This window comes from Schistocerca piceifrons, chromosome 8, assembly GCF_021461385.2.
Source record: "Schistocerca piceifrons isolate TAMUIC-IGC-003096 chromosome 8, iqSchPice1.1, whole genome shotgun sequence".
NCBI classification, from domain to species: Eukaryota; Metazoa; Arthropoda; class Insecta; order Orthoptera; family Acrididae; genus Schistocerca; species Schistocerca piceifrons.
In genome coordinates, this window is record NC_060145.1 from 488,417,838 (window position 1) to 488,443,530 (window position 25,693).

General features: G+C 43.3%; 1 protein-coding gene across 1 annotated transcript; it reads left to right on the forward strand.

The window, feature by feature from the left end:
• Nucleotides 1-7,612: 7,612 nt before the first annotated feature.
• LOC124712480 (serine/threonine-protein phosphatase 6 regulatory ankyrin repeat subunit B-like) lies at nucleotides 7,613-24,177 on the forward strand. Its single transcript, XM_047242775.1, has 3 exons — nucleotides 7,613-7,620; nucleotides 11,334-11,459; nucleotides 23,589-24,177. Exons 1-3 carry the CDS (start codon nucleotides 7,613-7,615, stop codon nucleotides 24,175-24,177), a joined length of 723 nt encoding a protein of 240 aa, XP_047098731.1.
• Nucleotides 24,178-25,693: the final 1,516 nt, after the last annotated feature.

A 25,693-nucleotide genomic window follows, 5' to 3' on the forward strand; every position in this document is an offset into this window, starting at 1 on the left:
GTTTTTACTAATGACAACGTGACTGCCCTTTTACGTTTCCCCTTTATCCGTTTTATTTTTCTGACTCTACTGAGATGTCCCGTTAGCAGAATGGAGTCTATTTGAAACAAGGGACTGATGACCTTGCTGTTTGGTCCCTTTAACCTCAAACAACCAACCGGATTCAGGACTGTTCGCACTTGCTCCACTGGGGGTGTCTCGGTGGCGTTCCTCTGGCTTCTGGGACACGTTGGTATCTGTGGAAATGAGACGGCCGAAATAGCGGCCAAGGCTGCAGTCTCTCTTCTTCGGCCAGCTATTCAATAGATTCCCTTCGCCGGCCTACTGAGCGTTTTATGTGGTCGTGTTGTTCCTTTATGGCATGCACATTGGTCGACACATCCCCATAAAAAATTGCGGGAAGTGAAAGCTCTTACCTGTGATTGGACCTCGTCCTCCCGAACGCGTCGTCGGGAGGAGGTAATTTTAACTCGACTCCGGATAGGGCACTGTCTTTTTAGCCATAGACATCTTTTAAGTGGCGATCCTCCCCCACTCTGTCCCCACTGCTCTCAGCTGTGGACGGTAAGACACCTTTTGAGTGCACCTGATATATCGTCAATTTTAGCAGATGACATGCGCTTGGCCGATCGCGTTCTCGAGTTTATTAGTGCCAGTGAAATGACGTCAGTCATTTGAAGCCTTTCTTGGGGACAACCAAGCCCTTTCTGTAGTGGATGTTTAAGCCTTCCTTCTGCTTTTAGTTTCTCCAATTTTTTGAGTTTCGTTCCCATTGCTGCTGGTTTCCATTTTCGGTTCTTTACTGTTTCCTAAGTCACGGACCAGGCGCTAATGACCATAGCAGTTTTGCGCCCTAGAACCAAAACAAACAAAAAAACAAAAAAAAGCCATAGTTTCCATAGCACAGTTCCCTTACTTTCCCCAGTCGAAGTACTTAAGTTAGGTATAATTTTTAAGCAGTATTCTAGGCCCTAAGAAGTGTTGTTCCCATTCAAAACACGAAAGGACTACTCCAGTAAAGAAGTTTACATAAGCAGATGTGGAGGAGGGCTTACTCCCTCTATATTCCGGACCCTCCTCACGCTACAAAAAGCCAGTCCTAAGACCAAAACAGCAGCATCGTATCCCTTATTCACGTTTCTCTCCTGTTTCTGTTTAGTTTTTCCAGAGGATACATCCAATAGCTAAGTACACTCCCGTCTACTACACACACTGGGAGGAGGTTCTATTGATCAAAATACTGTGTTGCTTCTTTGAGGAGTAGTCAACAGATCTCTGGTCTATTGTTCGTGCGTTGCTTGAACTTCTCAGTGTAACTAAAGGTCACATAAAGAATTCTTCTGTGTTTCCTTCTACTGCGATCTTCCCTATGTCATCTGTTGTTCCTACTGAACTATATCCAAACAAATTCAACACCGATGAAATGTTCAGATGCAGATATTATTTGTTACATACTGTCTTATATTACAAATACTCTGTACAAACCTAGGACCACGTAATTCTCTAATGGTATAAATATTTATACCATAGTTAATGAGCTGCTTAATAAACTGCAACTTTTGTATTTGATATAATGTTGCCTAAGCAGTCTGACTGGTTTACAACACTCAATTGATTGAGAAATATCGCAGACTCAAACTCGCCTGTTCAATATTTTAAAAAGTATCTTAACACTAACTTACTAGCTTTAACTGTAGTTCTGAGTTATTGAAAGTAAAGTTTTGAAATAGTCTTGATAACTGAAATAGGAACAATGTTGTAATTACTAACCAAAATCTTTTTTATTGCATCAGGTGTGATGTACAACTGCATCTTATTTGTCCACTTGCTTATGATATAAATGTCCCACAACTTCGTTATGAAACTGGCATGTCCGCAATGGGCTTCATGATGTATAAACGGTGAAGGTTTGCGATGTGTTAGTTCAAAGACAGTGGTGTGTGTGTACATAGTATGGTACATCGTCATGTGTGTCTACGCCGCCTGCCTGAGTGGCCTCAAGTTCCATTTTGAAACAGGAATCCCCTATTTTTATTGAATATACCGAATCTACGCCAAAAAAATATGTATAGTTAGGGTCATTCCACGTCAAATCAACAAATGAAACCATCGTTTTCAACCTAACCCTCTTGGATTTAAATGAAATTAAGTATGCTTATAATACTCATAAATAGTACCACAAATTAATTTTTTCACATTTTTCTGATAAAGTTACCGAGTAATGGACTTTCCAAAATTGAAAAAATGACAAATTTTTTACTAACACAACAATGTTGTTTTCTTTATAACACGTGTTCTAATTAAGCTAGAACAATAAAATGTACCTCATTGGAAAGCTCTTTTAATGAGCTTTTATATGATACCAAGCATCACGCACACACACACACACACACACACACACACACACACACACACACACACACACACAAAATTACTGTTTATAAAAACAACATTGTTGATTTTATAGAATTTTGAGAAACTGTATTTTTAAAATTCTCAAAAGAATATATGTGAAAGATACACAGTGGCTACGACCCGGGAGATCCAGGAATTTTTTCATCCAGTAGAAAACCGGGAAAAGCCCGGGAATTTTTTAGAATTCCAGGAGTCTATTATTGTTCTAGTTTTCAGTTAAACTTTTGTGATTTTGACTGGTAAGAATCAATACTCCACTAAAGGATATTACTCTATCCCGCTTCTGCGGAATAATACTGCAGCAACAAAACATAAACGAGAAGGGAAAAAAACGAAAATAATACTAAAGTCGTCAAGGAAATGCGCCTTATACAACAGCAAAACATAGTGTCCATACAAGCGTCTGCCAACAGCAAAATGTCAAAGGCTCTAGGAAGACTATGCAATGCTTCCTAACAACAAATTACCTCCCATGAGCGTGACGTGACAGACAGTACTGGTACTCAAGAAAATTTATATCCGAATCTGGACATACGAATGTGCACTTTAAGTCGAATTATGCATTTTAGTATGGTTCACGAAAGTCAGACACTCTTGAAGTATCCTCTGATGTCTTGTTTCTTTTGTTACATAGTGCAAGACCTTTTAATGTTCTACACGTACGAACATACCAGCTTCCTGCATCATCGTAGCTGCGCATGAGCAGTGGCGCCTGTTACCTGGCGCTCTCTGGCAACTGCTGAAACGAATCCGTTTCTAACAGGTCACGGGAAAATATTGTGAATGGTTGTTTGAAAAGAGTTACTTTCAAAGTAAATTTACTTTTGCACAAGATGAACAATGTGCGAGAATGTACAATGAATTTCTGAAATAACACAGCGATTGACCCTCAATTAAAAATCAACTCTTTGAGGACGACCATCTAGAAGAATTTCGAGCCCAAAAGATCAGAAATTTACGCCGTTATTAAAATTTTTGCTGGCACATTTGTGTGATACATCTGAAAGTGAAACACGCGCAAAAATAAACATTATATGTGGAAGCTTAGCGTCTCTTGCAGCTTATTAATCTGAGACGACGATTATATGCGAAAGCTATGTTTTTCTTGTAGCAACACTATGTATATTAATTTAAACCATTAACTTTTCCTATGTGTTTTCGCGCTGCTTAAGAGTGATCTTGCTATTGGCTGACTACATCACGTGTCCTGTGCTGTCTTTGGCTGGCGAGGTCACGTGATATGAGCTATGACTGGCTTACAAAAGCGCGCAGCAATCTTGATTTCAATGCTTTGGAAAGTGACATGCGGTGTATGGTGGAATTCGAATCTATACCTTCATAACACGAAAATATGCAGCGCACATGTTGCTGCACATCGAAGATCTTTCCAAAACGTGTTTTGTTCCCCCTTAGTTTCGTTTCCTAAAGTGCCGGAATATTCTACGTCGGCATATAAAACCATAAACGTTCAAATGACTGATAAGTTTTGCAGTGCCGAGGAAAACTATACTATCAGTTAACATGGGAAAAGTGTATTTTCAACCGGGAGAAAGTGTATTTTCAACCGGGAAATCCGGGATTTTTTTCCTTGTCCCTGTATACACCCTGATACACTTTACATCTACATATTCTGCAAGTTTCAACTTGGGATGCGTATTGGCTCACTATCAAAAGCAATTTTATGTTTGCCACGATTCTCCTAAATCACAGCCAGATAGGTGAATTCCTATTATTTTGCTACACATGAAAATATTAGTGTTGGATTTTGTTAGATGGTCCACAAATTGTACTTTTGAAACAAATAACTGCTTATTAAACTTTAGTGCTAACTATTTATTAATAGCTGTAAAACCAAGGGAAAAAAGAAAAAAGGAAACTATCTCTCATTTTAAAGATTATATATAAATGATTCTTTGGTGTTACTATCTGCAGTCTATTCCGTATTTTATCTCTGGATAATATTGTCAGCAATTTTCACCTATTGTTGAAAGTGACCTACAATTCTTTAGTTGTGAGGCAGCTGTAGTGAAATTATGTGATTAACTCTGAAATGTGTTTTGAGTCTAGCATAAAGGTACTTTGTACAAACCTCACAAGAGTGGGTAAGTTTGTATGCCTACAACATACATAATGAAATTTTTTTTTACAGGAAGTGAAAGAATAGAAAAGTAATATTGTGTAGTATTGAATATAGAAAGCTGGGGCATTCAACTTAAAACATTTTTTAAAATTAGTTCGTTCACTTGAGAAATATAAAATGCCTAGAATTTCAGCTTTGTGCTGTAATCCATTTAATAAAAAGCACCACAATAACCACAAGAAAAACGTACGGCCTGTTTCACAATGGATGATAGCAAGGAAACCTTTCTTAACTTTAAATCAAAAAGTGAGAGAACTGCTGTAAAAAAAAAAATTACACAAGTACAAATTTGTGATATGTATAGCACATAAAATGATGATGATCTACTGTATTCTGTCGTGAAACAAGAAAGTGAAAAGGTTTTATTTATGTGATAGTGACATAGAGGACGTTCCAGCAAGTGAGGCCTTAGAAAGGTTGAATGCTTCTTCACAGTCCATTGGTGAATCGCCAATTAAGAAGAAACGGCTGTGTGAAGCAAAACATCCTAAGGAAAAACTAAACTTCAACAATTCAAACTAAGGTGTTAACTGCTTCCTTCCAAAAAAGGAGGTACATGATCATGCAGAAACTGAGATGAGATGATCAGTTAGCTGAAAGATAAAGTTCGTACATGTACATCTCGAAGTAAACAGATGGAAATTCTTACCATGTTACCTAAAAGCTGTAGTGTTAAGAAGCTTCAAGATGAGTTTAACGTAACAAATTACGAGTAAAAGATTTGGTAAAGGCCAAGGGAATGTTGTCTTCACCAAACCCAAACTCCGGCAAGACTCTTGATCAAACAACCACTGATTTTGTTAGAAACATTTATTGTTCTGATGATATAAGCAGGGCAATGCCTGGAAAAAGATATTGTGCTTTTGGTACACATAGTGTGTGTGTGTGTGTGTGTGTGTGTGTGTGTGTGTGTGTGTGTGTGTGTGTGTGTGTGTGCTACACATCAAAACTTCAAACTTATGCTGACTGGATGTAACATTCCTCAGCTGACAAAGGATAAAGATAATCCAATAAAAACTTACAAAGACTGCATTGAAAGGGTTGCATGTGATCCGTCATTACCTGCTTGTCATTTTGGTGAATGTAAATTCTGCCCTGGCCCAGATACATTTACGACATATTTACAAGATTTGTTGAATACTAATGATATTGATAATATGATTTATCAGCAATGGGTTTCCGTTGATCACACATCTCTAGAAACAATCATAAAATCATCTGGCAACTTTATTCATTGTTCTTTTGATAAATTAAAATCGCTTACACGACCTTCGTTTGCAGCTAGTCAACAATGAACCTTTCAAAAGAAACTGAGAAATGAACTTAAAGAAGGCGAGGTGTTAGTGATCTGTGACTTGTCTGAGAATTACTCCTTTGTCATCCAGGACGAAGTTCAAGGCTATCACTGGACAAACATGCAAGCAACGATTCATCCCATTGTTGCTTATTAAAAGGATGGGAACAAACTCGAGCACAAATGTCTTGTAATGATATCAGAATGCCTAACACGACAATGTTGCTGTGCATTTGTTCCAATCATACTTGATGGACTTCCTGACAGTTAAATTCAGTAGAAAACCAAGAAAAATATATTATTTCTCTGATGGAGCAGCAGCTCACTATAAAAAAAGGCCATAATGAAGACGATTTCCAAACTGAAGCTGAATGGTATTTTTCAGTCACCTCACATGGGAAGGGAGCTAGTGATGGTGTCGATGGAACAGTTAAACGACTTGCAGCTCGAGCAAGTCTGCAACGGACATACAGTGATCAAATAATGACACGAAAACAACCTTACATGTTTGCCAATGATAACGTAGAAGGAATGAACTTCAAGTATGCTACTAAAGATCACAAAAATGAAGAAATGAAAGTTACGGAGAGATTTGAGAAATGCTGCAAAATTGTAGGGACACAAAAACTTCACACTTTAATTCCTTTTAGCAAGGACAAAATAATAACAAAAGTGTATTCAAACTCTGATGATGTTCGTTATCATAAAAAAGCTCTTTAAGAGAGCTTTCCAATGAAGTAAATTTTATTGTTCTAGCTTAATTAGAACACGAACTGTAATGAAAATAACATCGTTCTGTGAGCAAAAAATTTGTCGTCTTTCAATTTTTTAAGGTTCACTACTCGGTAACTTCTCGTCAGAAAAATGTGAAAAATTAATTTCTGTCACGATTTATGAGTAATATATGTATACTTCATTTCAGAAAAAATCTAAGAGGATCAGGTTGTAGCACTTGATTTGACATGGAATTCCCTGTTAACGAAACCATTGATTTCCATACATGGTAATTGGCGCTGTAATAGTTGAATTCGAAGAGTTCGTCTGTGCAATTAAGAACCGACATATTTCATTCTAGATTTCATTGAAGACGTAAATGCAAATTTTTGTGTCTTAAAGGTCAATATTCATGTTTGAAATTTAGAGCTGCAAATTTGACTGTACACAGCAGTGTGGTTAGCCGTTTCTGTGTCTGGCTATAAACTATGTGTAGCACTATCGAGGGACAATTACAAGGATGTAGTAGCTTCGTGTTCCCATCAGCATGCTTCATTTCAGTGAGTCTCCTAGCCTCTCACCACCGGTGAGCATTTGTGGCACGTGCACCTACCACTATCACGGCATGGACATTATACCTTATTACAGTGCTTGTGGTTTGTATTCTGCTGGTAGCCGTGTAGTGGTCAGTGCGAGAGTTACGGCAGTTGGATGGAAACACAAACCGAAATGACCCATCTTAATAGCGGGATTCCAGGGTGGCGACCGAAATCTAACTTTCCGATGGTTTGGTGAGTCACCACAGTCAACCCCACAGGAAATTTAAACTATATTACCATGCAGGTAGCTTTTACCATACATGTAGCTTTTTTGTCAGATACGTCAATGTCTAGCCATAACATTTGTTTTGTACAACACATTTGCAAAGATGTTGTAACGAGTGACATTAATAGCAATCGTTACAAAACAAAACATAGAATCAAATACATCGATTCTAGAGTGAAAAAGCAAGCGCACTTGATATTTGTTGATTACACGAATGGGAAACAATGGTTTGGTAAATTCTGTTCACTTTATTCACCTCAATTGCCTTCACCACTCTGTTCGGCCGTACCGTACCGTAGGTGCAACCACAACGGAGGGGTATCTGTTGAGAGGCCAGACAAACATGTGGTTCCTGAAGAGGGACAGCAGCCTTTTCAGTAGTTGCAGGGGCAACAGTCTGGATAATTGACTGATCTGGCCTTGTAACATTAACCAAAACGGCGTTGCTGTGCTGGTACTGCGAACGGCTGAAAGCAAGGGGAAACTACAGCCGTAATTTTTCCGGAGGACGTGCAGCTTTACTGTATGTTTAAATGATGATGGCATTCTCTTGGGTAAAATATTCCGGAGGTAAAATAGTCCCCCATTCAGATCTCTGGGCGGGGACTACTCAAGAGGACGTCATTATCAGGAGAAAGAAAACTGGCATTCTACGGATTGGAGCGTGGAATGTCAGATCCCTTAATCGGGCAGGTAGGTTAGAAAATTTAAAAAGGGAAATGGATAGGTTAAAGTTAGATATAGTGGGAATTAGTGAAGTTAGGTGGCAGGAGGAACACGACTTTTGGTCAGGTGAATACAGGGTTATAAACACAAAATCAAATAGGGGTAATGCAGGAGTAGGTTTAATAATGAATAAAAAAAATAGGAGTGCGGGTTAGCTACTACAAACAGCATAGTGAACGCATTATTGTGGCCAAGATACACACAAAGCCCATGCCTACTACAGTAGTACAAGTTTATATGCCAACTAGCTCTGCAGATGATGAAGAAATTGATGAAATGTATGACGAGATAAAAGAAATTATTCAGGTAGTGAAGGGAGACGAAAATTTAAGTCATGGGTGACTGGAATTCGTCAGTAGGAAAAGGGAGAGAAGGAAACATAGTAGGTGAATATGGATTGGGGGGGAAGAAATGAAAGAGGAAGCCACCTTGTAGAATTTTGCACAGAGCATAACTTACTCATCGCTAACACTTGGTTCAAGAATCATGAAAGAAGGTTGTATACCTGGAAGAATCCTGGAGGTACTAAAAGGTATCTGATAGATTACATAATGGTAAGACAGAGATTTAGGAACCAGGTTTTAAATTGTAAGACATTTCCAGGGGCAGATGTGGATTCTGACCACAATCTATTGGTTATGAACTGCAGATTGAAACTGAAGAAACTGCAAAAAGGCGGGAATTTAAGGAGATGGGACTTGGATAAACTGAAAGAACCAGAGGTTGTAGAGTTTCAGGGAGAGCATAAGGGAACAATTGACAGGAATGGGGGAAAGAAATACACCACAAGAACAATGGGTGGCTTTGAGGGGTGAAATAGTGAAGGCAGCAGAGGATCAAGTAGGTAAAAAGACGAGTGCTAATAGAAATCCTTGGGTAACAGAAGAAATATTAAATTTAATTGATGAAAGGAGAAAATATAAAAATGCAGTAAATGAAGCAGGCAAAAAGGAATACAAACGTCTCAAAAATGAGATTGACAGGAAGTGCAAAATGGCTAAGCAGGGATGGCTAGAGTACAAATGTAAGGATGTAGAGGCTTGTCTCACTAGGGGTAAGATAGATTCTGCCTACAGGAAAATTAGAGGCCTTTGGAGAGAAGAGAACCACTTGTATGAATATCAAGAGCTCAGATGGGAACCCAGTTCTAAGCAAAGAAAGGAAGGCAGAAAGGTGGAAGGAGTATATAGAGGGTTTATACAAGGGCGATGTACTTGAGGACAATATTATGGAAATGGAAGAGGATGTAGATGAAGATGAAATGGGAGATAAAATACTGCGTGAAGAGTTTGACAGAGCACTGAAAGACCTGAGTCGAAACAAGGCCCCAGGAGTAGACAACATTCCATTAGAACTACTGATGGCCTCGGGAGAGCCAGTCCTGACAAAACTCTACCATCTAATGAACAAGATGTATGAGACAGGCGAAATACCCACAGACTTCAAGAAGAATATAATAATTCCAATCCCAAAGAAAGCAGGTGTTGACAGATGTGAAAATTATAGAATTATCAGTTTAATAAGTCACAGCTGCAAAATAGTAACGCAAATTCTTTGCAGACGAATGGAAAAACTGGTAGAAGCGGACCTCGGGGAGGATCAGTTTGGATTCCGTAGAAATGTTGGAACACGTGAGGCAATACTAACCTTACGACTTATCTTAGAAGAAAGATTAAGAAAAGGCAAACCTACGTTTCTAGCATTTGTAGACTGAAAGAAAGCTTTTGACAACGTTAACTGGAATACTCTCTTTCAAATTCTGAAGGTGGCAGGGGGTAAAATACAGGGAGCGAAAGGCTATTTACAATTTGTACCGAAACCAGATGGCAGTTATATGAGTCGAGGGGCATGAAAGGGAAGCAGTGGTTGGGAAAGGAGTGAGGCAGGGTTGTAGCCTCTCCCCAATGTTATTCAATCTGTATATTGAGCAAGCAGTAAAGGAAACAAAAGAAAAATTCGGAGTAGGTATTAAAATTCATGGAGAAGAAGTAAAAACTTTGAGGTTAGCCGATGACATTGTAATTCTGTCAGAGACAGCAAAGGACTTGGAAGAGCAGTTGAACGGAATGGACAGTGTCTTGAAAGGAGGATATAAGATGAACATCAACAAAATCGAAACGAGGATAATGGAATGTAGTCGAATTAAGTCGGGTGGTGCTGAGGGTATTAGATTAGGAAATGAGACACAGTAGTAAAGGAGTTTTGCTATTTAGGGAGTAAAATAACTGATGATGGTCGAAGTAGAGAGGATCTAAAATGTAGACTGGCAATGGCAAGGAAATCGTTTCTGAAGAAGAGAAATTTGTTAACATCGAGTATAGATTTAAGTGTCAGGAAGTCGTTTCTGAAAGTATTTGTATGGAGTGTAGCCATGTATGGAAGTGAAACATGGACGATAATCAGTTTGGACAAGAAGAGAATAGAAGCTTTCGAAATGTGGTGTTACAGAAGAATGCTGAAGATAAGGTGGGTAGATCACTTAACTAATGAGGAGGTATTGAATAGGATTGGGGAGATGAGAAGTTTGTGGCACAACTTGACTAGAAGAAGGGATCGGTTGGTAGGACATGTTTTGAGGCATCAAGGGATCACAAATTTAGCATTGGAGGGCAGCGTGGAAGGTAAAAATCGTAGAGGGAGACCAAGAGATGAATACACTAAGCAGATTCAGATGGATGTAGGTTGCAGTAGGTACTGGGAGATGAAGAAGCTTGCACAGGATAGAGTAGTATGGAGAGCTGCATCAAACCAGTCTCAGGACGGAAGACCACAACAACAACTGTGTTCGGAGGGTGCTTGTTGCCTCACTATCATGTGAGCCTCCTACAGCCCTGTCAGTAACACATGAGCTACCAGAAACATTTGATTAAAACAATACGACGATAAGTACATTCAAAGGTTATTGCTGTTCCAGTTTCCGTGTGATTCTTGTTGTAAATTCTATTTTCGTATTACTCTATCAAAACGGAAGTCTTTGTATCTACGTACTGTCTTTTGTTTTTTGTTATGCTAAGCTACAGGTCTGAGGAACTCAAGAGAAGTGTGTAAACTGGTTAGATCGAGGGTAAGATAATCTTCGTAGCAGACCTACTATTGTCATTGGCAGTGTGTGTTCTGTTTGTGTGAAGACGATCCCCCAGCAGCAATGTATGTAGTAAGCTGCCCTCTGGCCTCATAAGTGGACAGAGTTTACCACACCCTGCCTGTCTGTCTTTGCAGCACGCCGACCTCTGCAGACGGCAGTGGGCCGCAGGGAGACCGCAGCTGCACCCCTGCCACTGCTGCGCCGCCCACGGCCAGCCGCACCGCTCCTCCGCCAGATGACTCTGCCGTCTCTCGCCTGCGGTGAGTTCCGCCACTACACAGTGCGACTTGTCGGGGCATCAACCAAGGGTTGAGTGCAAGGAAATCGAATAGCGCTGTAGTGCATATTTGGGAACACAGAGGCTATAATTATCGAGAGAATTTATTCCTTCTATAAATTCTGGTGACGAATAGCCATGGATTAAGGGATTCCTTACATCTCTCTCTGGGTTCACAGTATGACTCAAGATATCATTCACTGCAGTTATAAGGGAAATATGTAATAAAAGAAAATCCTTTTCCATAGATACTGAATATACTGATGCATTGGATGCAATTTCTTCTACCGGTGATGGCTCTCTGAGAATGAATCGTTTAGGAAATAGGTGACACAGATTTATGCCAATAAATAATTTAGAATGCAATTTTTTGGTGATACTGAAACAGAAATGTTGAAGGAATCGCAAGCAGGAAAAAGGAAACAAATATATAAAGCAGCAGAATAAGGATATGGAGTGTTTAGATTTTGTATATGTAGGTTTAAGTGACATTTCATAGACTACTGAGCCCTGAAAACTTAAACCCTGCTGGGCTTGGAATGCGTGTATTGCTGTCCTCAACAGACGACCACTACTGGCTCAAACTTCCATTCGCTCTTCTATTGTGTTGGTGAATAATTTCGTAGCCTTTTTCCATATGTTAATTAGACACAACATAACAGAGGCTTCAGTCATCACTAACGTGTCCTCCTTCTGTATGTACAACAGTCTGCCAGCGCTGGAGCAACTTTTCGATCTCGTGGATTTGAGTCGAATAACTCGTTGACCCAAATTCCGAGCGCATGTTCATCCAGCAAACAAGTTCCTTCACAACTTTTTCATAGAGATTGCAGAAGGTAAAAATGGTGCACGAGATCAGGTGCATATGACAGTCTAGCAGAATGCGGGCTGGCGTCATCGTGGAGCAGTACCACTTCACACAATCTTCCTGGCCGTTATTCTCGGCTTGCGTCTGCAAGACATCTCAGTTGCTGGCAATAAATGTCAACAGTGGCGGTTACACCTCGGACAAGCAGACCCAGTACACCACACCAGTAATGATACAGGATAAGAATGGTGGGTGTCGTTCACGAGCCAATGGCTAACGACATGCAGAGGCGCATATAAGGCCAGCCACTGCGTTTTATGTTTTTGCCTTGGAACATGCAACAGAATCGTCTTGCGTCCACCTTCAAATTCCGCTTCTATCAATATCCTCAGTAGTGTTCGGCAAAAAGAACGTTGTATTCTGGCCATGTATTCCAACTTCGGTTCAGGACAGAAGTATGGAATACATTTTGTTTAGATTTATTAATGGTTTTTGGGGGGCGAACTATACAACCAGCATCAGACAAGGAACAACGCTAACCTGTTAAATCTTATTAAACTGGATTTAACTCAATGATCGAATATAGGAAACGAGAATTTTTTATCTTACAGTACACTAAATATAACATATTTAGTGAACTATAAAATAAGAAATTCCCTTTTCCTATATTCTTATGTGACCATTTGTTACAAAACTGTAGAGGTACTATACATTTCTGGAACTTCTGTTACTAGAAGGATCTTAATGTTCGTAGAAAGAGAACCTCAGATACCGTAATAGTTTCTTAAATTCTTGATACCTTTCGTGGCACCTGACGAAAATGTGATAACCACCTTCTTCACTTCCGCATTCACATGAAGATTATTTGACCATGTTCAGGTAGCAGAGATTTGGCGGAGTGTCCCATGACTGAAACAGTCGTGCCAATGTTACTATAAAGTGAGGTGACAAAGGTCATGGGATAGCGACATGCACATAAACAGATGGCGGTAGTATCACGAGTGTTGGGACAAGGGGCCACAGGTCACTCTCCATTGTTCCCAGATGTATCCAAGAAAGCGGCGAAGACGTCATCCAACATGGCGTTGTGTGCACTTGGCAACAGCGCATGACGTCATCCAAAATGGCGGGAAGTTGGAGTTTTCGTGGGAAAGGGCCACGCCCCCCTCACCCAGAGAAAAGGCTGTAAGTTCAAATTCCAACAGCCCCCCAGGGGGTCCACAACTCTTTAGTGGATATGTGCGTAGCGAGCACGGGACCCCGAGCTAATGTAGCCCTCCTTCCTTTCCGGGCTGCATACCTTCCTTTTCCGCATCCTTCCCTATCCCCCATCTTCGCCCCCCCCCCCTCCCCACACCTCTGGCTCTTTCCTTCCCTTTCTCCCCCTCTGGGAGTATGGTTTGTGCGTATGTCCGGAGACGGACGCTCGTAAATGTAACGCATTCTTCGCCTTCTCTGCTTGTATGTCTTCATCCATCCTTTGTCCTTCTCTTTTCCTTACCTCTTCTCTTTACCCTTCTCTCCGCTGCCGCGTTTGAGACCTCTCTTCTTTCCTTTCCCTTTCTTTGTTTTTCCCTTTCTCTTTCTTCCTCCCTGTGCTTGTCTGAAGGCCGACCCACGCATTTTTGTGCGTAGCCGGTGACGGGGTAACGCGTAATTCCCCGCCCTGGGTAGACAGGTAGCACACATATGTACCCCCTGGTAACGGCCAGGCCCAGGAAGGGGTGATTACCCGAGCTGATAACTTCCGAAAGTGCCGATTGGTCCCTCCGTCCGTTTGTTGGGATGTGTGACCTGAGGTGTGAACAATCACCTAAGGCGGGTGTGCCCTCAGAGAGGGCCCCCACAAGGGAGGAGCGCGCCATCGGAGATGCTGGTAATCATGGGGGATTCTTCCGCAATGGTTTCCTCACCTTCCACTATGTCTGCTCACAAACGCAAGTTGACTGAGTCTCAGCCACAGTCAGTTCTTCCATCGATGCCACAGTTCCTTGTTGTTTCTCACTCTGACGAAGGTCACGACTTCTCCACAGTCAACCCTTTCATTATTCAGAAAGGTGTCGACGCAATTGCAGGTCCTGTAAAGTCTTGTTCCAGATTACGGAATGGCACCTTGTTGTTAGAAACAGTCAGTGCCCTCCAGGCACAAAAATTGCCGCGTGCTTCACTTCTCCACACCTTCCATGTCCGGGTGGAACTGCACCGCACTTTAAATTCCTCACGTGGAGTCGTTTATACACTCCTGGAAATTGAAATAAGAACACCGTGAATTCATTGTCCCAGGAAGGGGAAACTTTATTGACACATTCCTGGGGTCAGATACATCACATGATCACACTGACAGAACCACAGGCACATAGACACAGGCAACAGAGCATGCACAATGCCGGCACTAGTACAGTGTATATCCACCTTTCGCAGCAATGCAGGCTGCTATTCTCCCATGGAGACGATCGTAGAGATGCTGGATGTAGTCCTGTGGAACGGTTTGCCATGCCATTTCCACCTGGCGCCTCAGTTGGACCAGCGTTCGTGCTGGACGTGCAGACCGCGTGAGACGACGCTTCATCCAGTCCCAAACATGCTCAATGGGGGACAGATCCGGAGATCTTGCTGGCCAGGGTAGTTGACTTACACCTTCTAGAGCACGTTGGGTGGCACAGGATACATGCGGACGTGCATTGTCCTGTTGGAACAGCAAGTTCCCTTGCCGGTCTAGGAATGGTAGAACGATGGGTTCGATGACGGTTTGGATGTACCGTGCACTATTCAGTGTCCCCTCGACGATCACCAGTGGTGTACGGCCAGTGTAGGAGATCGCTCCCCACACCATGATGCCGGGTGTTGGCCCTGTGTGCCTCGGTCGTATGCAGTCCTGATTGTGGCGCTCACCTGCACGGCGCCAAAGACGCATACGACCATCATTGGCACCAAGGCAGAAGCGACTCCCATCGCTAAAGACGACATGTCTCCATTCATCCCTCCATTCACGCCTGTCGCGACACCACTGGAGGCGGGCTGCACGATGTGGAAGATGCGTGAGTGGAAGATGGCCTAACGGTGTGCGGGACCGTATCCCAGCTTCATGGAGACGGTTGCGAATGGTCCTCGCCGACACCCCAGGAGCAACAGTGTCCCTAATTTGCTGGGAAGTGGCGGTGCGGTCCCCTACGGCACTGCGTAGGATCCTACGGTCTTGGCGTGCATCCGTGCGTCACTGCGGTCCGGTCCCAGGTCGACGGGCACGTGCACCCTCCGCCGACCACTGGCGACAACATCGATGTACTGTGGAGACCTCACGCCCCACGTGTTGAGCAATTCGGCGGTACGTCCACCTGGCCTCCCGCATGCCCACTATACGCCCTCGCTCAAAGTCTGTCAACTGCACATACTGTTCACGTCCACGCTGTCGCGGCATGCTACCAGTGTTAAAGACTGCGATGGAGCTCCGTATGCCACGGCAAACTGGCTGACACTGACGGCGGCGGTGCACAAATGCTGCGCAGCTAGCGCCATTCGACGGCCAACACCGCGGTTCCTGGTGTGTCCGCTGTGCCGTGCGTGTGATCATTGCTTGTACAGCCCTCTCGCAGTGTCTGGAGCAAGTATGGTGGGTCTGACACACCGGTGTCAATGTGTTCTTTTTTGCATTTCCAGGAGTGTACATGCTCCCTCGATGGATTGTCTGACGAAGAAATTCAGCACTACCTGTCTGACCAGGGCGTAACGGCTGTTCATAGGGTTATGAAAAGGGTTGACATGAACCTCATTCCAACCCGCACTGTCTTCTTGACATTCGACAAAGTTCAACTCCCATCGAAAATCAAAGCAGGTTGTGAAATAATTTCCGTTCGCCCTTACGTTCCAAACCCTACGCGTTGCTATCGGTGTCAGCGGTTCAATCACACCAGCCAGTCCTGTTCCAATCCGGCCAAATGTGTTACATGTGGCAAAGATGCCCATGAGGGTGCTTGTCCACCTCCATCCCCTCGCTGCATCAACTGTATGGGCGACCACGCTGTTTCGTCTTGAGATTGCCCCATTTTTAAAAAAGAAAAGCTCATCCAGAAAATCAGAGTGAAGAAAAAGGTGTCGACCTTTGCTGCTCAAAAATTATTCGCCAGTGGACAGCCCACCGTGCCTCAGACAGGAAAATACAGCACTGTCCTTGCTTCTCCTCGGCCAACAAAGGAGATGGCCACGCAGACTTGCAACCTCACCTTTAGTGCCACGGTCGACAGATCGGCCAGCGCAAAGATCGCCCGTTCCACCTCACCTCTTTCGCCTGCCCACTCTATGGCTCACCCTTCAGCGGGTTCTGCTAAATCTCGAGCCCAAAAGTCAGACACCAAGATTTCGAAAAAAGAGCATACTCAAAGATTTTTTACATACTCCAACTTCACAACCATCGGTTCCTCCTTCATCTAAACATTATATTTCCAAGAAGGCTACTAAGAAACCCAGTTCATCTCCTTCTCCACCAAAGCGTGTCCCATCCACAGCACCACCCGGCGGAAATCGCCCTTGGCCGTCTTCTGTGTCGCCGAGGCGCACTTCTGGCGGGCGATCAACCGGCCGATCACTGGTGGCAGGAGCTGCTCCAGAACAACCTATGGATCAGGATCTTCTGCCTTCGGCTGAATGCCATTCCATGCTGTCGGTCTCAAGCTCTGAGCAGTCGATGAGTTGACAGCAACCTTGGTCACATTCCTCCATTTTCTGTTCACCCTATGTCCATTATCCACTGGAATATCTGCGGCATTCGAGCCAATCTGGATGAATTGTCGATCCTCTTACGATCCTACTCACCGGTCATCTTCTGTCTTCAGGAAACAAAGCTGCGTCCCCATGACCGCTTTGTTCTCCCCCATTTTCAGTCCTTCCGATTTGATCTCCCTTCTGTTGAAGGCACTCCAGCCCATGGAGGACTCATGATTCTTCTCCATGATACTCTCCATTATCACCCAATCCATTTAAACACTCCCTTCCAAGCTGTCGCTGTCCGTCTTTCCCTTTCTGGATATACTTTTTCTCTTCGTGCTGTATACATTCCATCGTCCACACCAATGGCACGAGCTGATCTCCTTCATCTCCTTGGTCGGCTTCCACCCCCATATTTGCTGGTTGGGGACTTCAATGCCCACAACCCACTTTGGGGATCTCCTCATCCTTGTCCACGTGGCTCACTATAGCTAGACGTCTTCCACCAAGCGGATCTAGTTTGCCTTAACACTGGGGTCCCTACTTTTTTGTCTGCCTCCACGACAAATATCTCTCACTTGGACCTTTCGGTCAGTACTGTTCCGCTAGCTCGGCGCTTCGAATGGTTCGCCCTTGACGATACACACTCGAATCACCACTTTCCATGTGTCCTCCTCAACTGCCATATATGCGCCCGCGACGCTGGAAGTTTGCCCAAGCCGATTGGACACTTTTTTCGTCTCTGGGGACATTCGATGACCGTCACTTTCCCAGCGTCGACGATGAGGTCACACATATTACCGACGTTATTCTTACAGCTGCGGAACATTCAATACCACGCAGCTCCGAATTGCCCCGGCGCCCCCCAGTTCCTTGGTGGAACGAGGCGTGCGGTGACGCAATACGTCAGCGGCGACATGCTCTTCGCGTTTTCCGCCACCATCCTACTGTGGCCAACTGTATCCGCTACAAGCAGTTCAGTGCGCGATGCCGTCGCGTCATCCGCGATAGCAGGAAGGCAAGCTGGAAATTCTTTATTAGATCATTTAACACCTTCATTCCCTCCTCAGAAGTTTGGAGTCGGCTTCGACGGTTATCAGGCGTGCCTAGTTTCTCCCCCGTCTCTGGGCTCACTGTCGCGCATGATAAATTAGTGGACCCTGTCGGAATTTCTAACTCATTGGGTCAGCACTTTGCTGAGGTTCCGAGCTCCTCAAATCACCTGCCAGCGTTTCTCCAGAAGAAACGTACAGCGGAAGTGCGACTTCTTGCTTTCTCCTCTCAAAATCGCGAAAGCTACAATACTGTTTTCTCCATGTGGGAACTCCAACATGCACTCTCTTCTTCTCGCTCCTCCGCCCCAGGACCGGATGGTATCAACGTCCAAATGTTGCTTCATGTACCAACCCATAGTCTGCGTTACCTCATTCGCCTTTATAATCGAATTTGGACAGACAGTACTTTTCCCAGACGATAGCGGGAAGCTATCGTCGTTCCTGTTCCGAAACCTGGAAAGGACAAACATCTCCCCTCCATCTATCGCCCCATTTCTCTCACGAGTAGTGTATGTACGGTTTTGGAGCGTATGGTGAATTGCCGTTTAGCTTGGTGGCGGGAATCCCGCAGACTTCTAACACCTGGCCAGTGCGGATTCCGAAAGCATCGTTCTGCAGTTGACCATCTTGTTGCTCTCTCCACTTATCTCATGAAGAATTTTCTCCGGAAACCCCAAACAGTAGCAATATTTTTTGATCTGGAGAGAGCATACGATACCTGTTGGAGGACAGGCATCCTCCGCACACTGTTCTCTTGGGGCTTTCGAGGTCGGCTGCCCCTTTTTCTTCGCGAATTTATGGAAGAGCGAACATTTAGAGTGCGGGTGAAAACTACTCTCTCCCGTACTTTCTCCCAAGAAAACGGGGTACCAAAGGGCTCAGTGGTGAGTGTTGAACTGTTTGCCATTGCCATAAATCCAATTATGGATTGTCTCCTTCCTGATATCTCAGGCTCCCTCTTCGTGGACGATTTCGCGATCTACTACAGCTCTCAACGGACCAGCATTCTTGAACGTCGTCTTCAAGGATGTCTCGATCGCCTCCACTCTTGGAGCATCGAAACCGGCTTCCGTTTTTCTCCCAGTAAGACCGTTTTTGGTAACTTTTGGCGACGTAAGGAGTTTCTTCCACCCTCCTTACATCTAGGACCTGTCAACCTTCCGTTTTCGGACGTCGCTAAATTCTTGGGTCTTATGTTTGACAGAAAACAGTGCTGGTCCTCCCACGTTACCTATCTTTCGGCTCACAGTCTGCGATCCCTCAACACCCTCCTTGTCCTGAATGGTACCTCCTGGGGAGCGGACCGAGTGGTCCTTCTCCGCCTCTATCGCACCTTAGTGCACTCGAAGTTGGATTATGGAAGCATAGTTTACTCCTCTGCTCGGCCGTCTATTCTTCGGCGTCTCGACTCTCTCCACCACCGTGGATTACGTTTAGTCTCTGGAGCTTTTTACACCAGCCCTGTGGAAAGCCTTTATGCTGAGACTGCTGAACCTCCGCTGTCCAATCGGCGAGCAGTCCTTCTGAGTCGTTATGCTAGCCATCATTCTTCCATGCCTGCAAATCCGGCCCATGACATGTTTTTCGACGCCTCCTTTGATGTAGAGTATGCACGCAGCCCCTCCTCCCTACTACCACCAGGAGTCCGCTTCCGTCAACTGCTCCATTCCCTTTCCTTCCGCTTTCCTGAAACCTTCTTGACAACTTGGGGTACAGCACCGCCTTGGCTCCGTCCCCGGATCTGCCTGCTCCATGACCTTTGTCAGTTTCCCAAGGATGGTACCCCTTCACTTGTTTATCGTCGGGCATTTCCTGTCCTATGTGCACAAATGACGGAAGCCACATTTATTTACACTGATTGGCTCAAAAACATCGTTTGGTGTAGGGAGTGCCTATATTGTTGGCAACACCCCAAATCAATTTCTCAAGTTTATTAGTGCCAGTGAAATGACATCAGTCATTTGAAGCTTTTTTGGGGGCAACCAACCCCTTTCTGTAGTGGATTTTTAAGCTTTCCTTCTGCTTTTAGTTTCTCCAATTTCTTGAGTTTCGTTCCCATTGCTGCTGGTTTCCATTTTCGGTTTTTTACTGTTTCATAAGTGACGGAACGGGCGCTAATGACCATAGCAGTTTCGCGCCCTAAAACCAAAACGTAAAAATTTCCATCAGGATAATGGCCACACCTCCGTTATCTCTACTAAGCAAAGAAAATCGCGTGAAGATAGGCCACTTGGTCTACCTCTACTGACTTAAGTCATCTGACCGCTACTTCCTCGGATGAACTGGCGCCAAGTTTGAATTTAATTGGTAAACAAAATTCAGTTGGGATTTCGCTGTTAATCTGAGAAAATGACGCGAAAGAAAGTACACTTGTACGAACCTCAGTAGCCACCACATCCTAAGGATTCGTGGGGAAAAAGTACTTACCTTTATTATTTAAACAATTTCATGTAGGTGCGTTGGCCAATGGGTCCAAACCCCAACTAAGTACATTTCGTCGCCGCCAGAGGATACTGTCGTGATGTCAGGTGATGTAAGTACAATTATCCATGATGGCGGCAAACAGTGTTTTCACCATGACCGCTAGTACTGAGTACCACCAGCAGAGGACACTGTCGTTATTTTCGTAATGTTACTCCAGATGGTGATTTCCCTAAATCACTCCAGGCAAATGCCGGGATGGTTCCTCTGAAAGGGCACGGCCGACTTCCTTCCACATCCTTCCCTAAACCGATGAGACCGATGACCAATCTTATATTTTGCGAAGTGGCCACGTATTCGCAGGAGGAGGGAGCATCGAAGTAAAAATCTTCTGTCTATAGTAGTTCCTTCTTTATTCAATACATGCCTACATAGCACTTTCATCTCTGTTACCAGATTTTCAGTTACGACGTGAAAACGTTCCAGGAGGAATTTGATGAAGAATTTGACAGTGACGAAATATTAGACCTGCGCCGGAAGTACAGTTACTTCCGTTAGCCATGAGTTAGTTGGAATCGATTTAGATGCTCTGATACCTTCACGGTAACACATAGTTTTTGTAATCTATTCTGAACTGTAACAGATGCATCCATAATCCCTGTAAGGTATTATTTGTGCAGTGTATATGCTAATGATGATTCTTGAGTGTGCTTCTCAACAAGCTCCTGTCACCGCGCGAGGTATTTTCCTGGCACGTTCGGGACCAGGAATATAAAGTCCTAGTCTTAGAAGTCTTGTTTCGTTAAATCTACGTCTCTTATATACGCACACAGCCATTCATTGAACACTATAACAGTTTATGCATCTGCTGCTGACACACAGGAAAACTATTGATACGAGTATAAATATATTAACCATCTGCATCCTGCACTTCATTGAAGCACTGAATGTTGGTCTGATGTAAAAAGGCTAAACAGTAATATTGAGCCTTCTGATAATCTTTAGCTCTCTCTCCTTGGTCCTACTGTTTCATAGTGTTTTGTATAATCTGGGTTCTATCGGAAAACAATCGCTATAGCTTGTGAATGAATGACTGCGGGATGTGGTGATTCTTCAACCCATTTATCAATAGCGGCATAATAGAACTATAATCGGTTGTCGTATCTGTGTACACTGTTAGCAAATACTTGTCACGCAATGCAACTGGGATGTCAGTGGTAATGATACCAGTGTTTCAGTTAGGCCATTACACTTTCTAAAACTGGTTTGTCCAAAGACAGTGCTTTTCGATTCTTAATCTACCTTTCTGCCCTATCATTTTGCTATCGTGTATTAACGAGACCTAGAAATGGATGAAGGAAGTCTATGATGGAGAGCACTGAGGCATTTTATGTATTTGTAAGATCCGAGCAGTCTTCATTTCTGGGACGTAGATTTGGTTGGTATGTGCAAGAAACGAATTCATTCCTTCTCCATCGTGGGTTGTAGGAATCAGTCACTCGTTTCTGCCCTCGTATTCCTTCTGCACACTACTGCTCGAGGCTTTTCCGACAGGGAGACATTCCCATTTAGATGATGATCTGTATGACCTTTACCATCATTACACTTTTTCCTGATCTGATCCGCTTGGTGCATAAAATGTCTTCAAAAAAGATTTTAGATGTTGCCTGCAGTTATCCCACTGCTGTATTAATGCATCTTACTCTCTAGATTCCAAATGATAGTCATGGAGCATTGAGTAGGTGAGCTATTATATAAATGTGGGCAGGTTCCCTTTTTTATTTTTATATAGATGGTGCACTCTCGCTTCGATATGATTAAAGTATAGAAAATTCTGCTCCGTGGCTTATCGTTTGTAGGTTTCTATACATTCTCTCCCCTTGTTAGCAGCTGTCTCATGTTCTTTGTCCCAACAGACTGGGAGAGGCCCAGAAGGGCGTGTTTTCTAGGGCTGTCTCTTCCGCTATTATGTACTAGGATGGCATAATCCACATTCAGACCCTCTCTTTAAAGTCTTTCATCTTCTCCGTCAACAATTCCCCATATTCTGTCCACTCCGCTTATCTTATATTGCATTTGTGAGCTATACTATCTCACTTGCAAGAGTAATAGTAAGAATTTGTTGTTCAGTTGCTTCAGACTACAAAGAATATGCTACATTTTATTCATGATGACATAGAACGCAGGTAGGTGATAAGTTCCTATGGGACATACATGCTTGAGGTCATCGGCTCTAGGTTGAAACACTACTTAATCTAACTGAAACTAACTTACGCCAGTGACAACACACAAACCTGTGCCTGAGGGGGACTCGAAACTCGGACAACATGGAACGCAATTCAGAGTCATAATGTAGGTATTGTGAATTAAAATCATTGTAATGAGGCTGTCGAAACGAAGGACATGAGGTGTTCATCAGTAAATACATGAGCAGTGTCAGGACTATAGTTTTAAGGACCTCTACTACAGATAGTAATCCAACCAAGCACATCAATCATAAATTTACTTTCAAAAACTGCAGAATTTGCTGTTGCCTTCAGACACATTACAGCTACAAGAAATTAAGAGTATGTTTTGTACATCTGTGAGTGTGTGTAAGGGGGAGGTTTTAGTGGTGTGGTTCTGTGTATGTGTGTACATGAATGTGTGTGAACATGGGAGAGTATGAGACTGCTTGTGGATATGCTTGTTACCATGCAAACACTCTTCTCAGTAAGTTTGTACATCTGTATATGCCAACAGATATGTTTGTGTGTACGGATAAAGAAGTAATCTACAGCTGTTCCTGTAACTGAAGTATTTCGATTAAATTGTTCCCTGTTAAGCATTAGCTGACCCTGTTGATGAGGATGTTTTGACAAATTTGCAAATAAAAGAAATGCTATGACAGGAAATTTAAATATCTGAGGACATGACTGTCTGAGTGCCACGTTTGGGTGTATTAAAAAAGGGGTTGCAGCACGTAGAGGACTATTATACTACTATTTGTTTCAGTGGTGAAAATTGCAGATTAGTTAGTGGTCAGATCTGCTTTTTGGAACTGGTGTAATATCAGGTTCCTCTGCTGTATTCTTAATTAGAAGTATGTATTTGGCGAAAAATGAGACAATTTGCCCTTCTTGCACAGGAGCCTGCCTGAAAAGGAGAAGAACAGCAGACTGATTAAGGCAGCGAAGGAGGATGCAGTCACAGAGCTGCAGACGCTGCTGGCAGCTGGTGCGGACGTGGGGGCGAGGGATGAGGACGAGCGCAGGTACACCGCCCTGCACTGGGCAGCAGAGAAGGGACATGAGAAGGCAGTGAAGTGCCTGGTTGTGGGTGGAGCAGACGTGGACGCCAGGAGCAGCGGCTGGCAGGAGACGCCCCTGCACAAGGCTGCAAGTAATGGCCACGAGGCTGTGGTGCGGCTTCTGCTGGAGGCAGGAGCGGAGGCTGATGCCAGGAACAAAACGCAGAGCACGCCCTTGCTTGTGGCTGCATATCATGGTCACGTGGCTGTGGTGCGGCTGCTGCTGGCGAACACTCCTTACCACAACGCCAGGGATCAGTGGGGACGAACGCCGCTGCACAATGCGACTCTGCGCGAACATGCAGAGGCGGCTTCGGCACTGCTAGATGCTGGGGCCGACCGCTGGGCCAGGAATAACGAGGGAAAAACCCCACTGGACCTTGCCAAGCAGAACAACCACCAGCAGCTGATAGACATGTTAAGGTGAAGGTAGCCGTCTGACAGATATCCTTGGAGTAAAACGAAAAGAACTCCATTCCATGAGTTTTCTTCATTATTAAAATATAGACTGTGACAAATCTAAACCTGCAGTTATTCACTGTTTCTGTACTCCCACATTCAAGCATAATGTTGTGCCTCGGCAGACTTTTTTGGCCACTTCTAGTGAATGCTTCAGTAGATGTATAGTACATAATATTATTCCAATTTCAAATCTTGGCACACGTCTTTGATTTTTGCAGTATTTTTCTGAAATTATAAAAAAGTGCAAGATTAAACTTCTCTCAAATGTGAAAACGTGTTCGAAGTTTCAATACAGTCATGAACCTAGAAACAAATATTCGACTCAAATTCAAAAATACACTGTTGAAGAAATTTTCTCAACTGCAGCAATATACCTGTTACAGTATTACTTTACTACAACCAATAATTAGTAAATTAAATGAAATTAAGAATAAGATTTACACTAAGACTGTTAAAAATTAAAAAGCTGTTGAAATAGGAGCTATTGGCAACTAAAACAACGTTCACTTCTCAATACAGGTGAAACTGTTAACAGATTAGATACTCAGTTATTGAAGATACTCAGTTTATTTGCAAATACATGTTTCATCCTAGAACGCTTTCTTTGCACCACTGATAGGGCGTGGCTTAACTGCTGACACATTCTGTAAAAACCTTTAAGAATATATACAATTTTCCTCACAGTAAAACACTCTAACTGAAGAATTAACAATATATTCGAAGTAGGCTCAATTTCCTATGCAGTGTTTAAATATGTAGAACACAAAAGTTTGCAAATGCTGCACAGTTCATTCCCTCAGCTCTAAAAACAAAACATTAGAAAACGGAACAAACTGCTTACTACATTGGTTCATCTGATTCTAAAATTGATTTTTGGTCTGTAGTTATCTGGAGGGACTCGTGTTTTCACAGGGACATTATCCAGTAGGATCAACACATCCCTTACTTGTAAGTATGAAAATATCATAACAAAAGTGATAATGAGAAATATCTACGAGGTCATGCTGAAAACCAATGCTCGAGAAATTTTTATTCTGTTTTCTAGATTCGTTGATGTGTTCCATGTCATGCATGCTACTCAGCCGACTTCTCCACTCTGCTCACACAAGCTACTGCTCGCTGCAACTAAACTGTAGCATGTGATAAGGTTTGGTGTAGTGTAACTACCTCAGCATATTGAGAGACTCTCAGAAAACTGTCCACACGTGGACCATCCTCTCCTGCTCAACAATGCTAAGTCACACAAGAGCACTGCATCTCTGCAACTGTCCAATACCTCGACTTCACTGTCCCTGACCATCCTCCATACATTTCCGACTCGGCCCCATCCTGCTTCCATGTGTATCCAAAATTTAAGCAACGCCTTCGAGGACTTCACTTTGACTTTTATATCGATGGAAAGGTGCAGGTTGTGGCTTTGTCAGCAAACATTCTGTAGTGACAGTATCAAGAAACTACCATCTCGATGTCAGAAATCTGTT

Bases quoted from the DNA above. Each gene is read 5' to 3' on its own strand.
- LOC124712480 (XM_047242775.1), top strand. The intron at 11,460-23,588 runs GTGAGTTCCGCC...CTTCTTGCACAG, and splicing joins TCTGCCGTCTCTCGCCTGCG to GAGCCTGCCTGAAAAGGAGA.